This window comes from Scyliorhinus torazame, unplaced genomic scaffold, assembly GCF_047496885.1.
Source record: "Scyliorhinus torazame isolate Kashiwa2021f unplaced genomic scaffold, sScyTor2.1 scaffold_1124, whole genome shotgun sequence".
Taxonomy (NCBI): Eukaryota; Metazoa; Chordata; class Chondrichthyes; order Carcharhiniformes; family Scyliorhinidae; genus Scyliorhinus; species Scyliorhinus torazame.
This window is the reverse complement of record NW_027308851.1, coordinates 46,729-65,728: the sequence shown is the minus strand read 5'-3', so window position 1 is coordinate 65,728 and position 19,000 is coordinate 46,729. Positions and strand designations below refer to the sequence as shown.

The 19,000-nt window shown below is 55.6% G+C and overlaps 1 protein-coding gene across 1 annotated transcript; it reads right to left on the bottom strand.

Moving 5' to 3' along the window:
• Nucleotides 1-1,495: 1,495 nt before the first annotated feature.
• On the bottom strand, nt 1,496-15,613 carry aaas (achalasia, adrenocortical insufficiency, alacrimia; the record flags this gene model as incomplete). The annotated part of the gene is made up of 8 exons (XM_072494816.1): nt 15,555-15,613; nt 13,916-14,063; nt 12,594-12,721; nt 12,011-12,066; nt 11,013-11,104; nt 9,919-9,965; nt 7,652-7,750; nt 1,496-1,676 (listed from the first exon to the last, which is right to left on the bottom strand). Coding segments are annotated over exons 2-8 (726 nt in total), but the record flags the coding sequence as incomplete, so codon positions are not given.
• Between the last annotated feature and the right edge of the window lie 3,387 nt (nt 15,614-19,000).

Here is a 19,000-nt window from a genome sequence, read left to right as displayed (position 1 = left end):
CCCTCCCACAGCGCGGAGCTCCCTCAGCACTGACCCTCCCACAGTGCGGAGCTCCCTCAGCACCGACCCTCCCACAGTGCGGAGCTCCCTCAGCACCGACCCTCCCACAGTGCGGCGCTCCCTCAGCACTGACCCTCCCACAGTGCGGAGCTCCCTCAGCACTGACCCTCCCACAGTGCGGAGCTCCCTCAGCACTGACCCTCCCACAGTGCGGCGCTCCCTCAGCACTGACCCTCCCACAGTGCGGAGCTCCCTCAGCACTGACCCTCCCACAGTGCGGAGCTCCCTCAGCACTGACCCTCCCACAGTGCGGAGCTCCCTCAGCACTGACCCTCCCACAGTGCGGAGCTCCCTCAGCACTGACCCTCCCACAGTGCGGAGCTCCCTCGGCACTGACCCTCCCACAGTGCGGAGCTCCCTCAGCACTGACCCTCCCACAGTGCGGAGCTCCCTCAGCACCGACCCTCCCACAGTGCGGCGCTCCCTCAGTACTGACCCTCCCACAGTGCGGCGCTCCCTCAGCACTGACCCTCCCACAGTGCGGAGCTCCCTCAGCACTGACACTCCCACAGTGCGGAGCTCCCTCAGCACTGACCTTCCCACAGTGCGGAGCTCCCTCAGCACTGACCCTCCCTCAGCACTGACCCTCCCTCAGCACTGACCCTCCCACAGTGCGGCGCTCCCTCAGCACTGACACTCCCGCAGTGCGGCGCTCCCTCAGCACTGACCCTCCCACAGTGCGGCGCTCCCTCAGCACTGACCCTCCCACAGTGCGGCGCTCCCTCAGCACTGACCCTCCCACAGTGCGGCGCTCCCTCAGCACTGACCCTCCCACAGTGCGGCTCTCCCTCAGCACTGACCCTCCCACAGTGCGGCGCTCCCTCAGCACCGACCCTCCCACAGTGCGGCGCTCCCTCAGCACCGACCCTCCCACAGTGCGGCGCTCCCTCGGCGCTGACATTCCCACAGTGCGGCACTCCCTCAGCACTGACCCTCCCACAGTGCGGAGCTCCCTCAGCACTGACCCTCCCACAGTGCGGCGCTCCCTCAGCACTGACCCTCCCACAGTGCGGAGCTCCCTCAGCACTGACCCTCCCACAGTGCGGCGCTCCCTCAGCACTGACCCTCCCACAGTGCGGCGCTCCCTCAGCACCGACCCTCCCACAGTGCGGCGCTCCCTCAGTACTGACCCTCCCACAGTGCGGAGCTCCCTCAGCACTGACCCTCCCACAGTGCGGCACTCCCTCAGCACTGACCCTCCCACAGTGCGGTGCTCCCTCATCACTGATCCTCCCACAGTGCGGCGCTCCCTCAGCACCGACCCTCCCACAGTGAGGCGCTCCCTCAGCACTGACCCTCCCACAGTGCGGAGCTCCCTCAGCACTGACCCTCCCACAGTGCGGAGCTCCCTCAGCACTGACCCTCCCACAGTGCGGAGCTCCCTCAGCACCGACCCTCCCACAGTGCGGCGCTCCCTCAGCACCGACCCTCCCACAGTGCGGCGCTCCCTCGGCGCCAGCCCTCCGACGTACCTGGTGGAGAGCGAGGTGGGGTCTATGTTCCACACCAGGATACAGGTGACGCAACCGACGGCCAGCACGGAGGCACAGAGGGGCTTCCAAGCCAGAACGGACACGTCCTTCTGCAAACGGTGTTTCAGAGTAGGCACTGTCGCGCTGAGGGAAGAAGTCACGGAAGTCACACACACGCCTAACTCACACGGCACGCACACCCCACACACACGGGACGAACACCATAACCCTTAATCCCTTTGTTCATCCAAAGACTATCTTTACCTTAAAAACATTGAATGAAGGAGCCTCTCCTGCTCCACTGGGCAAGGAATTCCAGAGATTCACAACCCTTTGGGTGAAGAAGTTCCTCCTAAACTCAGTCCTAAATCTACTTCTATTATTTTGAGGCCATGCCCCCTAGTTCTGCTTTCACCCGCCAGTGGAAACAACCTGCCCGCATCTATCCTGTCTATTCCCTTCATAATGTTTCTATACGATCCCCCCTCATCCTTCTAAATTCCAACGAGTACAGTCCCAGTCTACTCAACCTCCCCTCGTAATCCAACCCCTTCAGCTCTGGGATTAACCTAATGAATCTCCTCTGCACACACCCCAGTGCCAGTACGTCCTTTCTCAAGTAAGGAGACCAAAACTAAACACAATACTCCAGGTGTGGCCTCACTAACACCGTATACAATTGCAGCATAACCTAACTAGTCTTAAACTCCAAATTAGGGTTAGGGTAACCCTAACCCTAACCCTAACCCTAACCCTTAAACTCCATCCCTCTCGCAAAGAAGGACTAAAACTCCATTCGCCTTCTTAAAACAATACCACTCGACACGGCGAAGACAATACCCTTAACTGCCCCTCCCAGCTCTCAAACCAGCCTAAATACCGATAGCACACAGGAAAACCTGTCCTCACAGAGTTATTCTTTGAAGGAAGAGATCTCTCGACACTTTTTCACCAATCAGATCTGGCTCCTGTCCGAAACCCCCAAGGCTGTGTCCTCAGCCCCCTACGATACTCCTCGTACACCTATGACTGCCCGGCCAAATTCCCCTCCAACTCGATCTTCAAATTTGCTGGTGACGCCACCGTAGTGGGTCGGATTTCGAACAACGACGAGACAGAGTACGGGAATGAGACAGAGAATCTGGTGAGCTGGTGCGACGACAATAATCTCTCCCTCAATGTCAACGAAACGAAGGAGATTGTCACCGACTTCAGGAAGCCTAGTGGAGAACATGCCCCTGTCTACATCAACGGGAACGGGGTAGAAAGGGTCGAGAGCTTCAAGCTTTTAGGCGTCCAGATCACCAGCAGCCTGTCCTGGTCCCCCCACGCTGACACTATAGTTAAGAAAGCCCACCAACGTCTCTACGTTCTCAGAAGACTGAGGAAATTTGGCATGTCAGCTCCGACCCTCACCAATGTTTACAGATGCTCCATAGAAAGCATTCTTTCTGGTTGTATCACAGCTCGGTGCGGATCCTGCTCTTCCCAAGGCCGCAGGAGGCTACAAAAGGCCGGGAGTGTAGCCCAGCCCGTCACGCAAACCAGCCTCCCGTCCATCGACTCCGTCTACAATTCCCGCAGCCTCGGAAAGGCAGCCAGCATAGTTAAGGACCCCCCCCCCGCACCCCGGACACGCTCTCTCCCACCTCCTTCCGTCAGGAAAAAGATCCCAAAGTCACGTACCGACCGACTCGAGAACAGCCTCTTCCCGACTGCCATCAGACTTTTGAATGGACCTACCTCGTATTAAGTTGACCTTTTCTCTACACCTTGCTATGACTGTAACATTATATTCTGCAGCCTCTCCCTCCTTCCCTATGCACGGCGTGCATTGTTTGTACAGCAGGCAAGAAACAAGACTTTTCACTGTATACTATGTCATGTGAGAGTTCCTTTAAGACATGGATGTTTAAGCAATGTACCTTTAAGAAAACAGCGATGTCAGAGAGTGGGTGGAGCTGAGGTCAGGTCAGCCATTTTGCAGTTTAGTTTTGCAGTTTGAAAAGTGCTTGGGAGTGTCTGTGTGTTTGCAGTGAGTTGGATCTCTGCCATGAAAGACTATCTCTGCATCACTTGGGCGATTTAAACTCACAATAGTGAAGCCTTTAACCTGATGTGACTCTGTTTAAAGGTGTTAAGTCTCTTGGAAGTTTGAAGGAACATTTTGAGGAATTATTTACAGTTGCAATGTTTTCTGAGTTATCTTTGAAGTAAGGGGTGTTAAAAGATCCAAGGTTTATTTAAGATGTTAAGTTGAGTTCATGGAATAAACATTGTTTTGTGTTTAAACACCCACGTGTCCATAATTGTAATCCCACACCTAGGGAACAAGCCGTGTGCTCGGAAAAGCAACAAATACATTAAAGGGGGAGGTTGAACATAGAACATAGAACAATACAGCGCAGTACAGGCCCTTCGGCCCACGATGTTGCACCGAAACAAAAGCCATCTAACCTACACTATGCCATTATCATCCATATGTTTATCCAATAAACTTTTAAATGCCCTCAATGTTGGCGAGTTCACTACTGTAGCAGGTAGGGCATTCCACGGCCTCACTACTCTTTGCGTATAGAACCTACCTCTGACCTCTGTCCTATATCTATTACCCCTCAGTTTAAGGCTATGTCCCCTCGTGCCAGCCATTTCCATCCACGGGAGAAGGCTCTCACTGTCCACCCTATCCAACCCCCTGATCATTTTGTATGCCTCCATTAAGTCTCCTCTTAACCTTCTTCTCTCCAACGAAAACAACCTCAAGTCCGTCAGCCTTTCCTCATAAGATTTCCCCTCCATACCAGGCAACATCCTGGTAAATCTCCTCTGCACCCGCTCCAAAGCCTCCACGTCCTTCCTGTAATGCGGTGACCAGAACTGTACGCAATACTCCAAATGCGGCCGTACCAGAGTTCTGTACAGCTGCAACATGACCTCCCGACTCCGGAACTCAATCCCTCTACCAATAAAGGCCAACACTCCATAGGCCTTCTTCACAACCCTATCAACCTGGGTGGCAACTTTCAGGGATCTATGTACATGGACACCTAGATCCCTCTGCTCATCCACACTTTCAAGAACTTTACCATTAGCCAAATATTCCGCATTCCTGTTATTCCTTCCAAAGTGAATCACCTCACTTTGGTTGGTTGATTGAACTCCATGACACATTTTGGGGTTCTCTCCCATAACATATAATACATGTGACAATAATAAATCAAAACAAATCAACCAGGACTGGGATTCTCCAAAAGGCTGTTTCTCAACCCCCTAATCCTCAGACAAGTCTGCAGCGCTTCTAATACAGTTTTAACTAAGAGCAGAACGGTTCCACTGCGGGCACGGGGTCAGGACCAAAACTGAGAAAAGGGCTTTGTCGAAAAAGCCCCCCCTCCCCCCCCCAGCTCCATCCGGCAATGATGCCGGCTCGTCGAGCTGAAGGCTAATTAATTAACCCCCGGGGGGGAAGTAAGGAGGTGTGGGATCGAGGGAAATTTGGCCGATTGGATCGGTGACTGACTATCACATCGAAGACGGGGGGTGGTGGTGGATGGAAAATCTTCATCCCGGAGACCAGTTACCAGCGGGTGTACCACAGGGATCAGTGCTGGGTCCTACGCTCTTTGTGATGTTTATCAACGACTTGGAGGAGGGGGCTGAAGGGGGGGGGGGGGGTCAGTAAATTTGCTGATGACACCAAGATTGGTGGAGTAGTGGGTGAGGGGGAGGGCCGTGGTAGGCCGCAAAGAGACACTGATAGGATGCAGAGCTGGGCCGAGAAGTGGCAGATGGAGTTTAACCCTGATGAGTGCGAGGTGATTCATTTTTGGCGGGACAAGCGGATTACGGGGTCGACGGCGGGGTCCTGAGGAAGGTGGAGGAGCAGAGAGATCTCGGGGTTCATGTCCACAGATCTCTGAAGGTTGCCACTCGAGTGGATGGAGCCGTGAAGAAGGCCCACAGTGTGTTAGCGTTTATTAACGGGGGGCTTGAGTTTAAGAGCCGCGGGGTTATGCTGCAACTGTACCGGACCCTGGTGAGACCACATTTGGAGTAGTGTGTGCAGTTCTGGTCACCTCACTATAGGAAGGATGTGGAAGCATTGGAAAGGGGGCAGAGGGGATTTACCAGAATGTTGCCTGGATTGGAGGGTGGGTCTTATGAGGAAAGGTTGAGGGAGCTTTGGAGCGGAGGAGGATGAGAGGCGACTTAATCGAGGTGTATAAGATGATGAGGGGGATAGATAGAGTGGACGTTCAGAGACGATTTCCTCGGGTGGATGTCGCTGTGACAAGGGGGCATAACTATAAGGTTCGGGGTGGGGATATAGGAGGGATGTCCGAGGTAGGTTCTTTACTCAGAGAGTGGTTAGGGTGTGGAATGGACTGCCTGCTGTGATAGTGGAGTCGGACACTTTCGGAACTTTCAAGCGGTTATTGGATAGGCACATGGAGCGCACCAGAATGACAGGGAGTGGGAGAGCCTGAGCTTGGTCTCGGACAATGCTCGGCACAACATCGAGGGCCGAAGGGCCTGTTCTGTGCTGTACTGTTCTATGTTCTAAAGAGTATTGACAGCCAGAGAGATCTAGGAGTACAGGTCCACAGGTCACTGAAAGGGGCAACACAGGTGGAGAAGGTAGTCAAGAAGGCACACGGCATGCTTGCCTTCATTGGCCGGGGCATTGAGTATAAGAATTGGCAAGTCGCGTTGCAGCTGTATAGAACCTTAGTTAGGCCACACTTGGAGTATAGTGTTCAATTCCGGTCGCCACACTACCAGAAGGATGTGGAGGCTTGAGAGAGGGTGCAGAAGAGATTTACCAGAATGTTGCCTGGTATGGAGGGCATTAGCTACGAGGAGCGGTTGGATGAACTCGGTCTGTTCTCACTGGAACGACGGAGGTTGAGGGGCGACCTGATAGAGGTCTACAAAATTACGAGGGGCATAGACAGAGGGGATAGTCAGAGGCTTTTCCCCAGGGTAGAGGGGTCAATAACTCGGGGGCATAGGTTTAAGGTGCGAGGGGCAAGGTGATACAAAGATCTGTAGAGGGACAGGTAGTATTGAGGAAGCAAGGGGGCTGCGGAAGGACTTGGACGGGCGAGGAGAGTGGGCAAGGAAGTGGCAAACGCAATACAATGTGGAAAAGTGTGAGGTTAAGCACTTTGGAAGGAGGAACTTAGGCACAGACTATTTTCTAAATGCTTTGGAAATCAGAAGCACAAAGAGACTTGGGGAGTCCTTGTTGACGATTCTCTTCAGGTTAACGAGCGGGCTCAGTCGGCAGTCGGGGCGGAGATTGCGACGTCGGAGTTCGCGTCGAGAGGGCCGGGATACAGGACCAGGGACGTACTCCTGAGGCTCCGCTCAGGCCCCGTTCGGAGCGGGGTGAGCCGTTTCGGGGGCCCCCCCCGTGTCTAAGGAAGGACGGGCTGGGGCCTGGGAAAGGGCCCAGAGGGAGGCTCGCGAGGACGATCCCCCGGAACGAAGAGGTCGCCGTACGAGGAAGCGGTCGAGGACTCTGGGTCCGCACTCGTTGGGAGTTTAGAAGGACGAGGGTGGGGGGATCTTATTGAAACTTACAGGAGGCCCGGGATAGAGCGGACGTGGACGTTTCCACTTGTAGGAGAAGCGAGAGGACACCATCTCAGACTGAAGGCTTCAAAACCGAGACGGGGAGGAATTTCTCCAGCCAGAGGGGGGGGGAATCTGTGGAACTCTTTGCCGCAGAAGGCTGTGGGGGCCAATTCACTGAGCGTCTTTAAGACAGAGATAGATAGGTTCTTGATCAATAAGGGGATCGGGGGTTATGGGGAGAAGGCGGGAGAATGGGGAGGAGAAAATATCAGCCACGGCGGAGCCAACTCGATGGGCCGAGTGGCCGAATTCTGCTCCTATGTCTTATGGCTGCTAATCGGGCCAAGCTGCCCTTCCTTCGACAAAAAAAAAAAACAGGACCCCTGCAGTCAAACACACCTTAACCCCCTTCCATCACCCCCAAACCTACCCTCCTGGCTTCTTGCAACCCTCAAGTTGCCCAGTAGGTTTACCATCCAATTTTACTCAAGTCCCCTGCTCGGACAGGGACCCTGGCCGTCCAACAGGCCCGCACCTACCTCTTGCAGTTGTAGACCCTGACCGAGTCATCCAGGAGCCCCAGGGCGAATTTGAAAGTGTGGGGGTGCCAGGCAAACGCGCGGAGGGGGCACTCCAGCCTGGAAACAGAGAAGGTCCGTTGTTGAGGTGCAGAATAAATTATTAGTTATGTACTTGCCGTCGGCTAGCGGGGGGGGGGGGTGTTAGGGTTAGGGTTAGGGTTAGGGTTAGGGTTTGGTTTCGTTCGCCGTCCGTCCCTGGTTCACCCTCCACCCTCCCAACGCATCCCTCACCCTCCGCGGGGAAAGGGGTGAATCTCCCGAGACAGAGGGTGGTGGCTGATGGGAAGTGTTCAGACTGGAGTCCAGTTACAAGTGGTGTACCACAAGGATCTGCTTTGGGGCCGCTGCTGTTTGTCATTTTTATAAATGACCTGGAGGAGGGCGTAGAAGGGCGGGTGAGTAAATTCGCAGATGACACTAAAGTCGGTGGAGTTGTGGACAGTGCGGAAGGATGTTACAAGTTACAGAGGGACAGAGATAAGCTGCAGAGCTGGGCTGAGAGGTGGCAAATTAATATTTTTTGTCCGTATTCACACAGGAAAAAGACAATGTTGTCGAGGAGAATACGGAGATTCAGGCTACTCGACTAGAAGGGCTTGAGGTTCATAAGGAGGAGGTGTTAGCAATTCTGGAAAGGGTGAAAATAGATAAGTCCCCTGGGCCGGATGGGATTTATCCTAGGATTCTCTGGGAAGCTCGGGAGGAGATTGACGAGCCTTTGGCTTTGATCTTTCAGTCACCTTTGTCTCGAGGAATAGTGCCAGAAGACTGGAGGATAGCAAATGTTGTCCCCTTGTTCAAGAAGGGGAGTAGAGACAACCCCGGTAACTATAGACCAGTGAGCCTTACTTCTGTTGTGGGCAAAATCTTGGAAAGGTTTATAAGAGATAGGATGTATAATCATCTGGAAAGGAATAATTTGATTAGAGATAGTCAACACAGTTTTGTGAAGGGTAGGTCATGCCTCACAAACCTTATTGAGTTCTTTGAGAAGGTGACCAAACAGGTGGACGAGGGTAAAGCAGTTGATGTGGTGTATATGGATTTCAGTAAAGCGTTTGATAAGGTTCCCCAAGGTAGGCTACTGCAGAAAATACGGAGGCATGGGATTCAGGGAGATTTAGCAGTTTGGATCAGAAATTGGCTAGCTGGAAGAAGACAGAGGGTGGTGGTTCATGGGAAATGTTCAGACTGGAGTCCAGTTACTAGTGGTGTACCACAAGGGTCTGTTTTGGGGCCGCTGCTGTTTGTCATTTTTATAAATGACCTGGAGGAGGGCGCAGAAGGGCGGGTGAGTAAATTCGCAGATGACACTAAAGTCGGTGGAGTTGCGGACAGTGCGGAAGGATGTTACAAGTTACAGAGGGACAGAGATAAGCTGCAGCGCTGGGCTGAGAGGTGGCAAATGGAGTTTAATGCAGAAAAGTGTGAGGTGATTCATTTTGGAAGGAATAACAGGAAGACTGAGTACTGGGCTAATGGTAAGATTCTTGGCCGTGTGGATGAGCAGAGAGATCTCGGTGTCCATGTACATAGATCCCTGAAAGTTGCCACCCAGGTTGAGAGGGTTGTTAAGGAGGCGGACGGTGTGTTAGCTTTTATTGGTAGAGGGATTGAGTTCCGGAGTCAGGAGGTCATGTTGCAGCTGTACAAAACTCTGGTGCGGCCGCATTTGGAGCATTGCGTGCAATTCCGGTCGCCGCATTACAGGAAGGATGTGGAAGCTTTGGAAAGGGTGCGGAGGAGATTTACCAGAATGTTGCCTGGTATGGAGGGAAGATCTGATGAGGAAAGGCTGGAGGCTGTTTTCGTCAGAGAGAAGAAGGTTAAGAGGTGACTGAATTGCGGCAGACAAGATGATCAGAGGATTGGATAGGGTGGGACAGTGAGAGCCTTTTTCCTCGGATGGTGATGTCCAGCACGAGGGGACGTAGCTTTAAATTGAGGGGCGATAGATAGGGGACAGATGTCAGAGGTAGGTTCTTTACTCAGAGAGTAGTAAGGGCGTGGAATGCCCTGCCTGCAACAGTAGTGGACTCGCCCACACTAAGGGCATTCGAATGGTCATTGGATAGACATATGGACGATAAGGGAATAGTGTAGATGGGCTTTAGAATGGATTCACAGGTCGGCGCAACATCGAGGGCTGAAGGGCCTGGACTGCGCTGTCATGTTCCATGTTGGATGTTCTATGAGGCCAGGGACGGGTCTGATCAGCCACTCACCAGTCAGCCACGTGCGCGAATTCGCCGAGCAACATCTCCATGCTGAGCTGGAACAGAGAAATAACGAAAAAACAGCGTTTAGCCTGCGCGTCGGGCGTTTCGAGAGCTCACCCCCACGCATCTCAATTGTGGTTGGAGTCGCCTGCCTCTCCCGCCCTTTCGGGCAGCGAGCTCGAGGCTCCCGCCACCCTCTGGGTCAAAAGGTTCCTGCCCAAATCCCCCTCTGAACCTCCTCCTGAGGCCTTCTCCGCTCCGAGGGAACTCCGAACGCAGTCCCCCCCCCCCCCCCCCCCCCCATGCGTCCTTCGAATGTTCGCCATTGCCTATCCGCCGTCATCCCTCTAAGTAGCGTTCCTCAATCCGTCACAGCCAACTCACACCTTGTCGTACTTTCCTTTATTGAGATTCAAGAACAGAGAAAAGTACAGCACAGGAACAGGCCCTTCGGCCCTCCAAGCCCGTGCCGACCATGCTGCCCGACTAAACTACAATCTTCTACACTTCCTGGGTCCGTATCCCTCTATTCCCATCCTATTCATGTATTTGTCAAGATGCCCCTTAAATGTCCCTATCGTCCCTGCTTCCACCACCTCCTCCGGCAGCGAGTTCCAGGCACCCACTACCCTCTGCGTAAAAAACTTGCCTCGTACATCTCCTCTAAACCTTGCCCCTCTCACCTTAAACCTATGCCCCCTAGTAATTGACCCCTCTAACCCGGGGAAAAGCCTCCGACTATCCACTCTGTCTATGCCCCTCATAATTTTGTAGACCTCTATCAGGTCGCCCCTCAACCTCCTTCGTTCCAGTGAGAACAAACCGAGTTTATTCAACCGCTCCTCATAGCTAATGCCCTCCATACCAGGCAACATTCTGGTAAATCTCTTCTGCACCCTCTCTAAAGCCTCCACATCCTTCTGGTAGTGTGGCGACCGGAATTGAACACTATGCAATCATCGTGATCTCCCCGCTCTTATATTCTGCACCTCGGCTAATCGAGGAGGGTGTCCGGTGTGACCCCTGAATCAGCCTGCCCTGGTCCCTCCCTACTTCGTAACGTCCTACCGTCGATCGTGACCTGCCCAGCTGATACTAACTGTGAGGTGCGGAGACAACGAGGTGTGAATGGAGGACGCCCACTGGAACATTTCCAAGGCCAATGTGGAGACCTTCCTCAGCCACTGGGGAGCTGAAAATAAGCAGACAAGAGAGAGGGTCAACGGGATGTCCGAGGGAGGGCCGCACTGTGGGAGGGTCAGTGCTGAGGGAGCTCCGCACTGTGGGAGGGTCGGTGCTGTGGGAGCTCCGCACTGTGAGAGGGTCGGTGCTGTGGGAGCGCCGCACTGCGGGAGGGTCAGTGCTGAGGGAGCGCCGCACTGTGGGAGGGTCAGTGCTGAGGGAGCTCCGCACTGTGGGAGGGTCAGTGCTGAGGGAGCGCCGCACTGTGGGAGGGTCAGTGCTGAGGGAGCTCCGCACTGTGGGAGGGTCGGTGCTGAGGGACCTCCGCACTGTGGGAGGGTCAGTGCTGAGGGAACTCCGCACTGTGGGTGGGTCGGTGCTGAGGGAGCTCCGCACTGTAGGAGGGTCGGTGCTGAGGGAGCGCCGCACTGTGGGAGGGTCAGTGCTGAGGGAGCGCCGCACTGTGGGAGGGTCGGTGCTGAGGGAGCGCCGCACTGTGGGAGGGTCAGTGCAGAGGGAGCTCCGCACTGTGGGAGGGTCGGTGCTGTGGGAGCTCCGCGCTGTGGGAGGGTCAGTGCTGAGGGAGCTCCGCACTGTGGGAGGGTCAGTGCTGAGGGTGCCCCGCACTGTGGGAGGGTCAGTGCTGAGGGAGCTCCGCACTGTGGGAGGGTCAGTGCTGAGGGAGCTCCGCACTGTGAGAGGGTCAGTGCTGAGGGAGCTCCGCACTGTGAGAGGGTCAGTGCTGAGGGTGCCCCGCACTGTGGGAGGGTCAGCACTGAGGGAGTGCCGCACTGTGGGAGGGTCAGTGCTGAGGGAGCGCCGCACTGTGGGAGGGTCAGTGCTGAGGGAGCGCCGCACTGTGGGAGGGAGGATATTTTGGACAAGAATTTAAATCGAGACCCCACTTGCCGCTTACCTTCATCGTCCGACGCTGCGATCTCACAGAGAACACCAGAGAGCCCGGATTCACGCCTAGAAAACAGAGAGTTGTGGTCACTATCGGACAGCGCCCCGCTGTTGTGACCCCCCCACCCCCACCCGGACCAAAGCCATCGTAACGATCGCGAGGGAAGCCATGAACTTTGCGAGAAAAGTTCAGTCTCCCGGTCATCGGCTGAAAGAAATAGGCCATATTTACAAAACACAAAATACTTTACTGTACAAGAGTCAAACAAAGAAACAGGAGGTATTTTATTACGAGGAGAGGGCGAGTGGGTCGGGGCCTGGAGTTTCGAAGAATGAGAGGCAACCTTATTGAGACGTTGGATTCTCTGGGGGCGGGGGGGGTGTTTGACAGGGTGGGAGCCGAGAGGCTGTTCCCTTTTTGCGGGAGAGTCTAGGACCAGAGGGTGTACTCTCAGAGTGAGGGGGTTGTCCAAATAACGGGGAAGCGACACATTCGTGACGGCCCTCGACCGAGCAGCAGGAAGCAAGAGCCAAAAAGATGGGCGAGGTGACGTGCCTCTTCCTTCGCCCCTCCCCTCCCATGCCCAACTCACCAAGCATTCCCGCTACGCTTCCACACGGACTCACAGTGATGGATGAAGGCCGCCTTGGTGCTGTGGTCGGAACGGCTGTGCTGCTTTAGAGAGTCCTTCTGGATGGCCACGGGGGGTAATCCGAGGACCTGGGGAAGCAAAAGGAAGAGTAATCAGAGCCCCACGCCAGCACAGGAACGAAGCAAATACCACTTAACCACCCTCCCCCACCCCCCCTATCAAAATCCATTCACTTCGTCAGATCAATTCGGATTGTAATCGAGGGATACTTCACTGAAAGGGTCGGTTTGAGGACATCTCCCACCATGCCACATTGTCATGGAGCTCAGGAAAATTCTCTGGTTGCAATTTACCTGGGCGCTCGACGCGAGAGTTATTGTGCGCAGTTTGCCCGAGAGAGTTAATAGCAGCGTGGCGGGGGGGGAAGCAAAATTTTCACCTCCGAAGAGAGTGGAGGAGAATTCAAGTGAATTCCAGAGGGCTCTGGCATACTTATGAGTTTTCCCAACAGAGTCATAGAATCAAACAGCACAGAAAAGGCCCCCTCGGCCCATCGCATCTGCGCCAGTCAAAAACAACCACCTAACCATTCAAATCCCACAAACAGCAAGGGCCCCAACACTGATCCCTGTGGGATCCCACTGGACGCAGGCTTCTAGGTCGGGAAAAACACCGCTCCACCATCACCCTCTGCTTCCCGCCAATTCTGGATCCAATTTGCCAAACTTCCTTGGATCCCATTGGCTCTTACCTTCGCTATCAGCCTCCCTTGTGGCACTTTATCGAAAGCCTTGCTGAAGTCCAAGTCGACTACGTCAAGCGCATTGACATCATCCACGCACCTGATCACCGCTTCGAAACACTCAATCAAGTCTGGGCTTGCAACCCTGTGGCCCAGCTCTCAGTAACGGCGACCGAGAGCCGATCATCCATTGTCGGAGAATTAAAGCCCATCTGGTTCACTCATGGGGCAAGAAGTCTGCCGGCCTTACCCGGTCTGGCCTAAGTGTGACCCCAGCCCCCAGGGGGTTATACCCATGTAGGTTATACTCACAGTTTCACTTCCTCACTTCCCCCAAGTCTTCTCCTTAGAAAGCCCCTCTATCTTCAAGTTATTTACTTTTGTTGGGAAAGCACGCAAGTATGCCAAAGCCCTCTGGAATGCACTTGAATTCTCCTCCACCTGAGGTGGGACATTTCACTCACTGCCCCTTGGCTGTGGACGCCCCAGTCTGTGACGTGGTTCCGTTTGCGAACATGACTAGGAGTTTGGATTTGCCTTCCTCCCCGCCGCCCCCCCCTCGTCGCCCAACTCCGCCTACCTGGAGGTGAAAGGCCTGCGTGTCCTCCTCGCATTGCGGTCCGGCCACCAGCTCGTTGTTGAGCTCGTAGAGGGTGACCCCGCCGGCGGTGCTGGGCGGGGGGAACAAGGCGAGGGAAATCATGGCGGGCCGTGCCGGGGCGGGTTCACTAAACCGGCAGAGAGAGAGAGAGCGGTCAGAGGTCACAATCGAACCACGGCGAAGGGGGCCGGAGGGCGGGGGAACGGTGACCGAGGGTGGAGTTACTGGGGGGAGGGTTGGGGCGGAGTGACCGAGGGGGGCGGAGTGACCGAGGGGGGTGGAGTTACTGGGGGGGGGGCGGAGTGACCGAGGGGGGGTGGAGTGACCGAGGGGGGTGGAGTTACTGGGGGGGGCGGAGTGACCGAGGGGGGTGGAGTTACTGGGGGGGGGGCGGAGTGACCGAGGGGGGTGGAGTGACTGAGGAGGGCGGAGTGACCGAGGTGGCGGGTACATGGTACCAGGAGGCGGGATACATGGTACCAGGTGGTGGAGTCAGGTTAATTAGGGGCGGGGTTAGTGACCCAGGAGGCGGGGCCAGTGACCCAGGGGGCAGGGTTAGGGAGTGAGGGGGCGGGGTCAGGGTGTAAGAGGGTGGGGTTAGGGAGGCAGGGGGCGGGGTCAGGGTGTAAGGGGGCGGGGCTAGGGTGCCAGGGGGCGGGGTTAAGGTGCCAGGGGGCAGGGTCAGACCGTAAGGGGGCGGGGTCAGTGGATCAGGGGGCGGAGTCAGGTGTAAGGGGTGGGAATCAGCACGGTAAGGGGGCGGGGTCAGGGTGTAAGGAGGCGGGGTTAATGTCCCAGGGGGCGGGGTTAGAGAACCAGGGGGCGGGGTTATGGTGAAAGGGGGCGGGGCCAGGGTGCCAGGGGGCGGGGTCAGGGTGTAAGGGGGCGGGGCTAGGGTACCAGGGGGCGGGGTCAGACCATAAGGGGGCGGGGTCAGTGGATCAGGGGGCGGAGTCAGATATAAGGGGTGGGAATCAGCACGGTAAGGGGGCGGGGTCAGGGTGTAAGGGGGCGGGGTTAATGTCCCAGGGGGCGGGGTCAGACCGTAAGGGGGCGGGGTCAGTGGATCAGGGGGCGGAGTCAGGTGTAAGGGGTGGGAATCAGCACGGTAAGGGGGCGGGGTCAGGGTGTAAGGGGGCGGGGTTAATGTCCCAGGGGGCGGGGTTAAGGTGCCAGGGGGCGGGGTCAGACCGTAAGGGGGCGGGGTCAGTGGATCAGGGGGCGGAGTCAGGTGTAAGGGGTGGGAATCAGCACGGTAAGGGGGCGGGGTCAGGGTGTAAGGGGGCGGGGTTAATGTCCCAGGGGGCGGGGTTAAGGTGCCAGGGGGCGGGGTCAGACCGTAAGGGGGCGGGGTCAGTGGATCAGGGGGCGGAGTCAGGTGTAAGGGGTGGGAATCAGCACGGTAAGGGGGCGGGGTCAGGGTGTAAGGGGGCGGGGTTAATGTCCCAGGGGGCGGGGTTGGGTGAAAGGGGGCGGGGCTGGCTGAGCGCGGGCTCCTGGCGGGGTTGCCCGGGCCCCGGGGGAAGGGGCTCCCTCGCGGCGGCGGTTGGTGACGGTTGGGATTTGAATCCTAACGGCCGCCGCCGCCGCCAGCCGGGCTGCGCGCGCACCTCCTCACCCGCTCCCTCTCGCGCCGCTGCCGCCTCTGCGCGCGGGGTCTGCCGGGAGCCTCGGTCTGATTGGTCGGGGGGCGGGGCCAGTGCCGGAGGGCGGACCAATGGGAGCCGGCGCCGGGGAGAATGGGGGGCGGGGCAGCCCTCGGCCAATCAGCGGGGGAGTGGGTGGTTCCTGGTCCTGAGGCCAATTAAAGGGTCCTGAGGCCAATTAAAGGGTCCTGGGCCAATTAAAGGGTCCTGAGGCATAATTGGGGGTCCTGAGGCCAATTAAAGGGCCCTGCGGCCAATTAAAGGGTCCTGAGGTAAAATTGGGGGTCCTGAGGCCAATTAAAGGGCCCTGCGGCCAATTAAAGGGTCCTGGGCCAATTAAAGGGCCCTGCGGCCAATTAAAGGGTCCTGAGGCAAAATTGGGGGTCCTGTGGCCAATTAAAGGGTCCTGAGGCAAAATTGGGGGTCCTGAGGCCAATTGAAGGGTCCTGAGGTCAATGAAAGGGCCCTGAGGCCAATTAAATGGTCCTGAGGTCAATGAAAGGGCCCTGAGGCCAATTGAAGGGTCCTGAGGCCAATTAAAGGGCCCTGAGGCCAATTAAAGGGTCCTGAGGCCAATTGAAGGGTCCTGAGGTCAATTAAAGGGCCCTGAGGCCAATTAAATGGTCCTGAGGTCAATGAAAGGGCCCTGAGGCCAATTGAAGGGTCCTGAGGCCAATTAAAGGGCCCTGAGGCCAATTAAAGGGTCCTGAGGCCAATTGAAGGGTCCTGAGGTCAATTAAAGGGTCCTGAGGCCAATTAAACGGTCCTGAGGCAAAGTTGGGGTTCCTGAGGCCAATTAAAGGGTCCTGAGGCCATTTGAGGGGTCCTGAGGCCAATTGAAGGGTCCTGAGGCCAAAGGGGGGGTGAATGCTGAACCCGGGGGGGGGCACTGAGGTCAAAAGAGGGAGCGGAATCCTGAGGCCAAATCGACAAATCCTGAGGCCACATAGAATGTCATTAGGTCAAGGAGTGGGGTTCTGAGGTCAAATGTAAGGCCCTGAGGTCAAGGAATGGGTTCCTGAGTCTACCCTATCCAGTCGTCTCGGTTGTGGAGGACCACCATACCATTGGCCTCCTTCTCCGCCCGCCGTACCTTCAGCGACTGGTGTACGAGGAGAGCCAGGTCTCCTTGCCCGCTCCCCGCACTTAAACCATGGCCGTTCCCCATAATAATCTGCCTTCTCATTGCTGCCCCCAAACTGGACAAACCTCGCCTTTCCCCGTATTAAACTGCATCTGCCGCCCGTTTGCCCACTCACTTGCCCAAATCCCGCTGAAGGTTCCCCGCGGCCTCCTCGCAGCTCACCCTCCCGCCCAACTCGACGCCGCCCGCAAATTTGGAGATATCACATCGAGCTCCCTCATCTAAATCATTGATGTATATCGTGAACAGCACCGATCCCCGCCCTACCCCCACTCGCCACCGCCCGCCATTCGGGAAAAAGACCCGTTAATTCCTATTCTTTGTTTCCTGTCCGCCAACCTATCTTCCATCCATCTCGGTACACCGCCCCCAGTCGAAGAGTTCCAGTCGATTTGGCGTTCGCAATTTCCCTCTCTCGCCAATCCGCGCCGATCCTGTCCAACCCTGCCACTGTTCCCCGCCGAGTGCTCTGCTGTTAAATCTTCGATCACGGGCGCCAGAATTTCCCCCGCTGCCGTCGTCAGGACCATAATTCCCTCTTTTCTGCCCACCTCCCCTTCTCGAGTCGTACATTTTAGCCACCCTCCCATCTTCAGGAAATGAGTCTCATTGACTCCTGACCAACGTGGCCACTATTCCCCCGGGCCACTTCCTGAAGAACCCTGCGATGTAGATCATCTGGCCCTGGGGATGTGTCGGCCTTCAGTCCCGTCAATTTCCCCAACGCCATTTCCCGACTGATGCTGATTTCCTACAGTTCTCCCCTCTCATTAAACCCTGCGTTCCCCGTTTTCCAATGCGTGGTTCCCGTCCTCCTTTCAACCAAAGTATGTCTGTAGTTGCCCGGCCATTTCTTTGTCGCCGAAAGTACATCCCCCTCTTTTTGACTGTAAGGGACCTACATCTATCTTCATCCATCTTCACGCGGCGATAGAAACTTTTACAGTCAGTTTTTACGTTTCCCGCAAGCTTACTCTCCTACTCTACTTTCCCCATTTCTTCACCAATCCCTTGGCCCAATGTTTAAGCCATGGGTTGAACAATTTTCCCGTTTTATTTCTGCGCCAGTTGCTGCAGTTCCCCCGCCCCCCCCCCCCCATGCGTCCTTCGAATGTTTGCCATTGCCTATCCACCGTCATCCCTCTAAGTAGCGTGCCTCAATCCGTCATAGCCAACTCACGCCTTGTCGTACATTCCTTTATTGAGATTCAAGAACAAAGAACAAAGAAAAGTACAGCACAGGAACAGGCCCTTCGGCCCTCCAAGCCCGCGCCGACCACGCTGCCCGACTAAACTACAATCTTCTTCACTTCCTGGGTCCGTATCCCTCTATTCCCATCCTATTCATGTATTTGTCAAGATGCCCCTTAAATGTCACTATCGTCCCTGCTTCCAACACCTCCTCCGGCAGCGAGTTCCAGGTACCCACTACCAGGTACATCTACTCCAAACCTTCCCTCGCACCTTAAACCTATGCCCCCTAGTAATAAGATAACAAGATACAGCAGGATTTAGATTGTTTGGAGACTTGGGCGGAGAGATGGCAGATGGAGTTTAATCCGGACAAATGTGAGGTAATGCATTTTGGAAGGTCTAATGCAGGTCGGGAATATACAGTGAATGGTAGAACCCTCAAGAGTATTGAAAGTCAAAGAGATCTAGGAGTACAGGTCCACAGGTCACTGAAAGGGGCGACACAGGTGGAGAAGGTAGTCAAGAAGGCAGACGGCATGCTTGCCTTCTTTGGCCGGGGCATTGAGTATAAGAATTGGCAAATCATGTTGCAGCTGTATAGAACCTTAGTTAGGCCACACTTGGAGTATAGTGTTCAATTCTGGTCGCCACACTACCAGAAGGATGTGGAGGCTTTAGAGAGGTTGCAGAAGAGATTTACCAGGATGTTGCCTGGTGTGGAGGGCATTAGCTATGAGGAGCGGTTGAATAAACTCGGTTTGTTCTCACTGGAACGAAGGAGGTTGAGGGGAGACCTGATAGAGGTATACAAAATTATGAGGGGCATAGACAGAGTGGATAGTCAGAGGCTTTTCCCCGGGGTAGAGGGGTCAATTACTAGGGGGCATAGGTTTAAGGTGAGAGGGGCAAGGTTTAGAGTAGATGTACGAGGCAAGTTTTTTACGCAGAGGGTATTGGGTGCCTGGAACTCGCTACCGGAGGAGGTGGTGGAAGCAGGGACGATAGTGACATTTAAGGGGCATCTTGACAAATACATGAATAGGATGGGAATAGAGGGATCCGGACCCAGGAAGTGTAGAA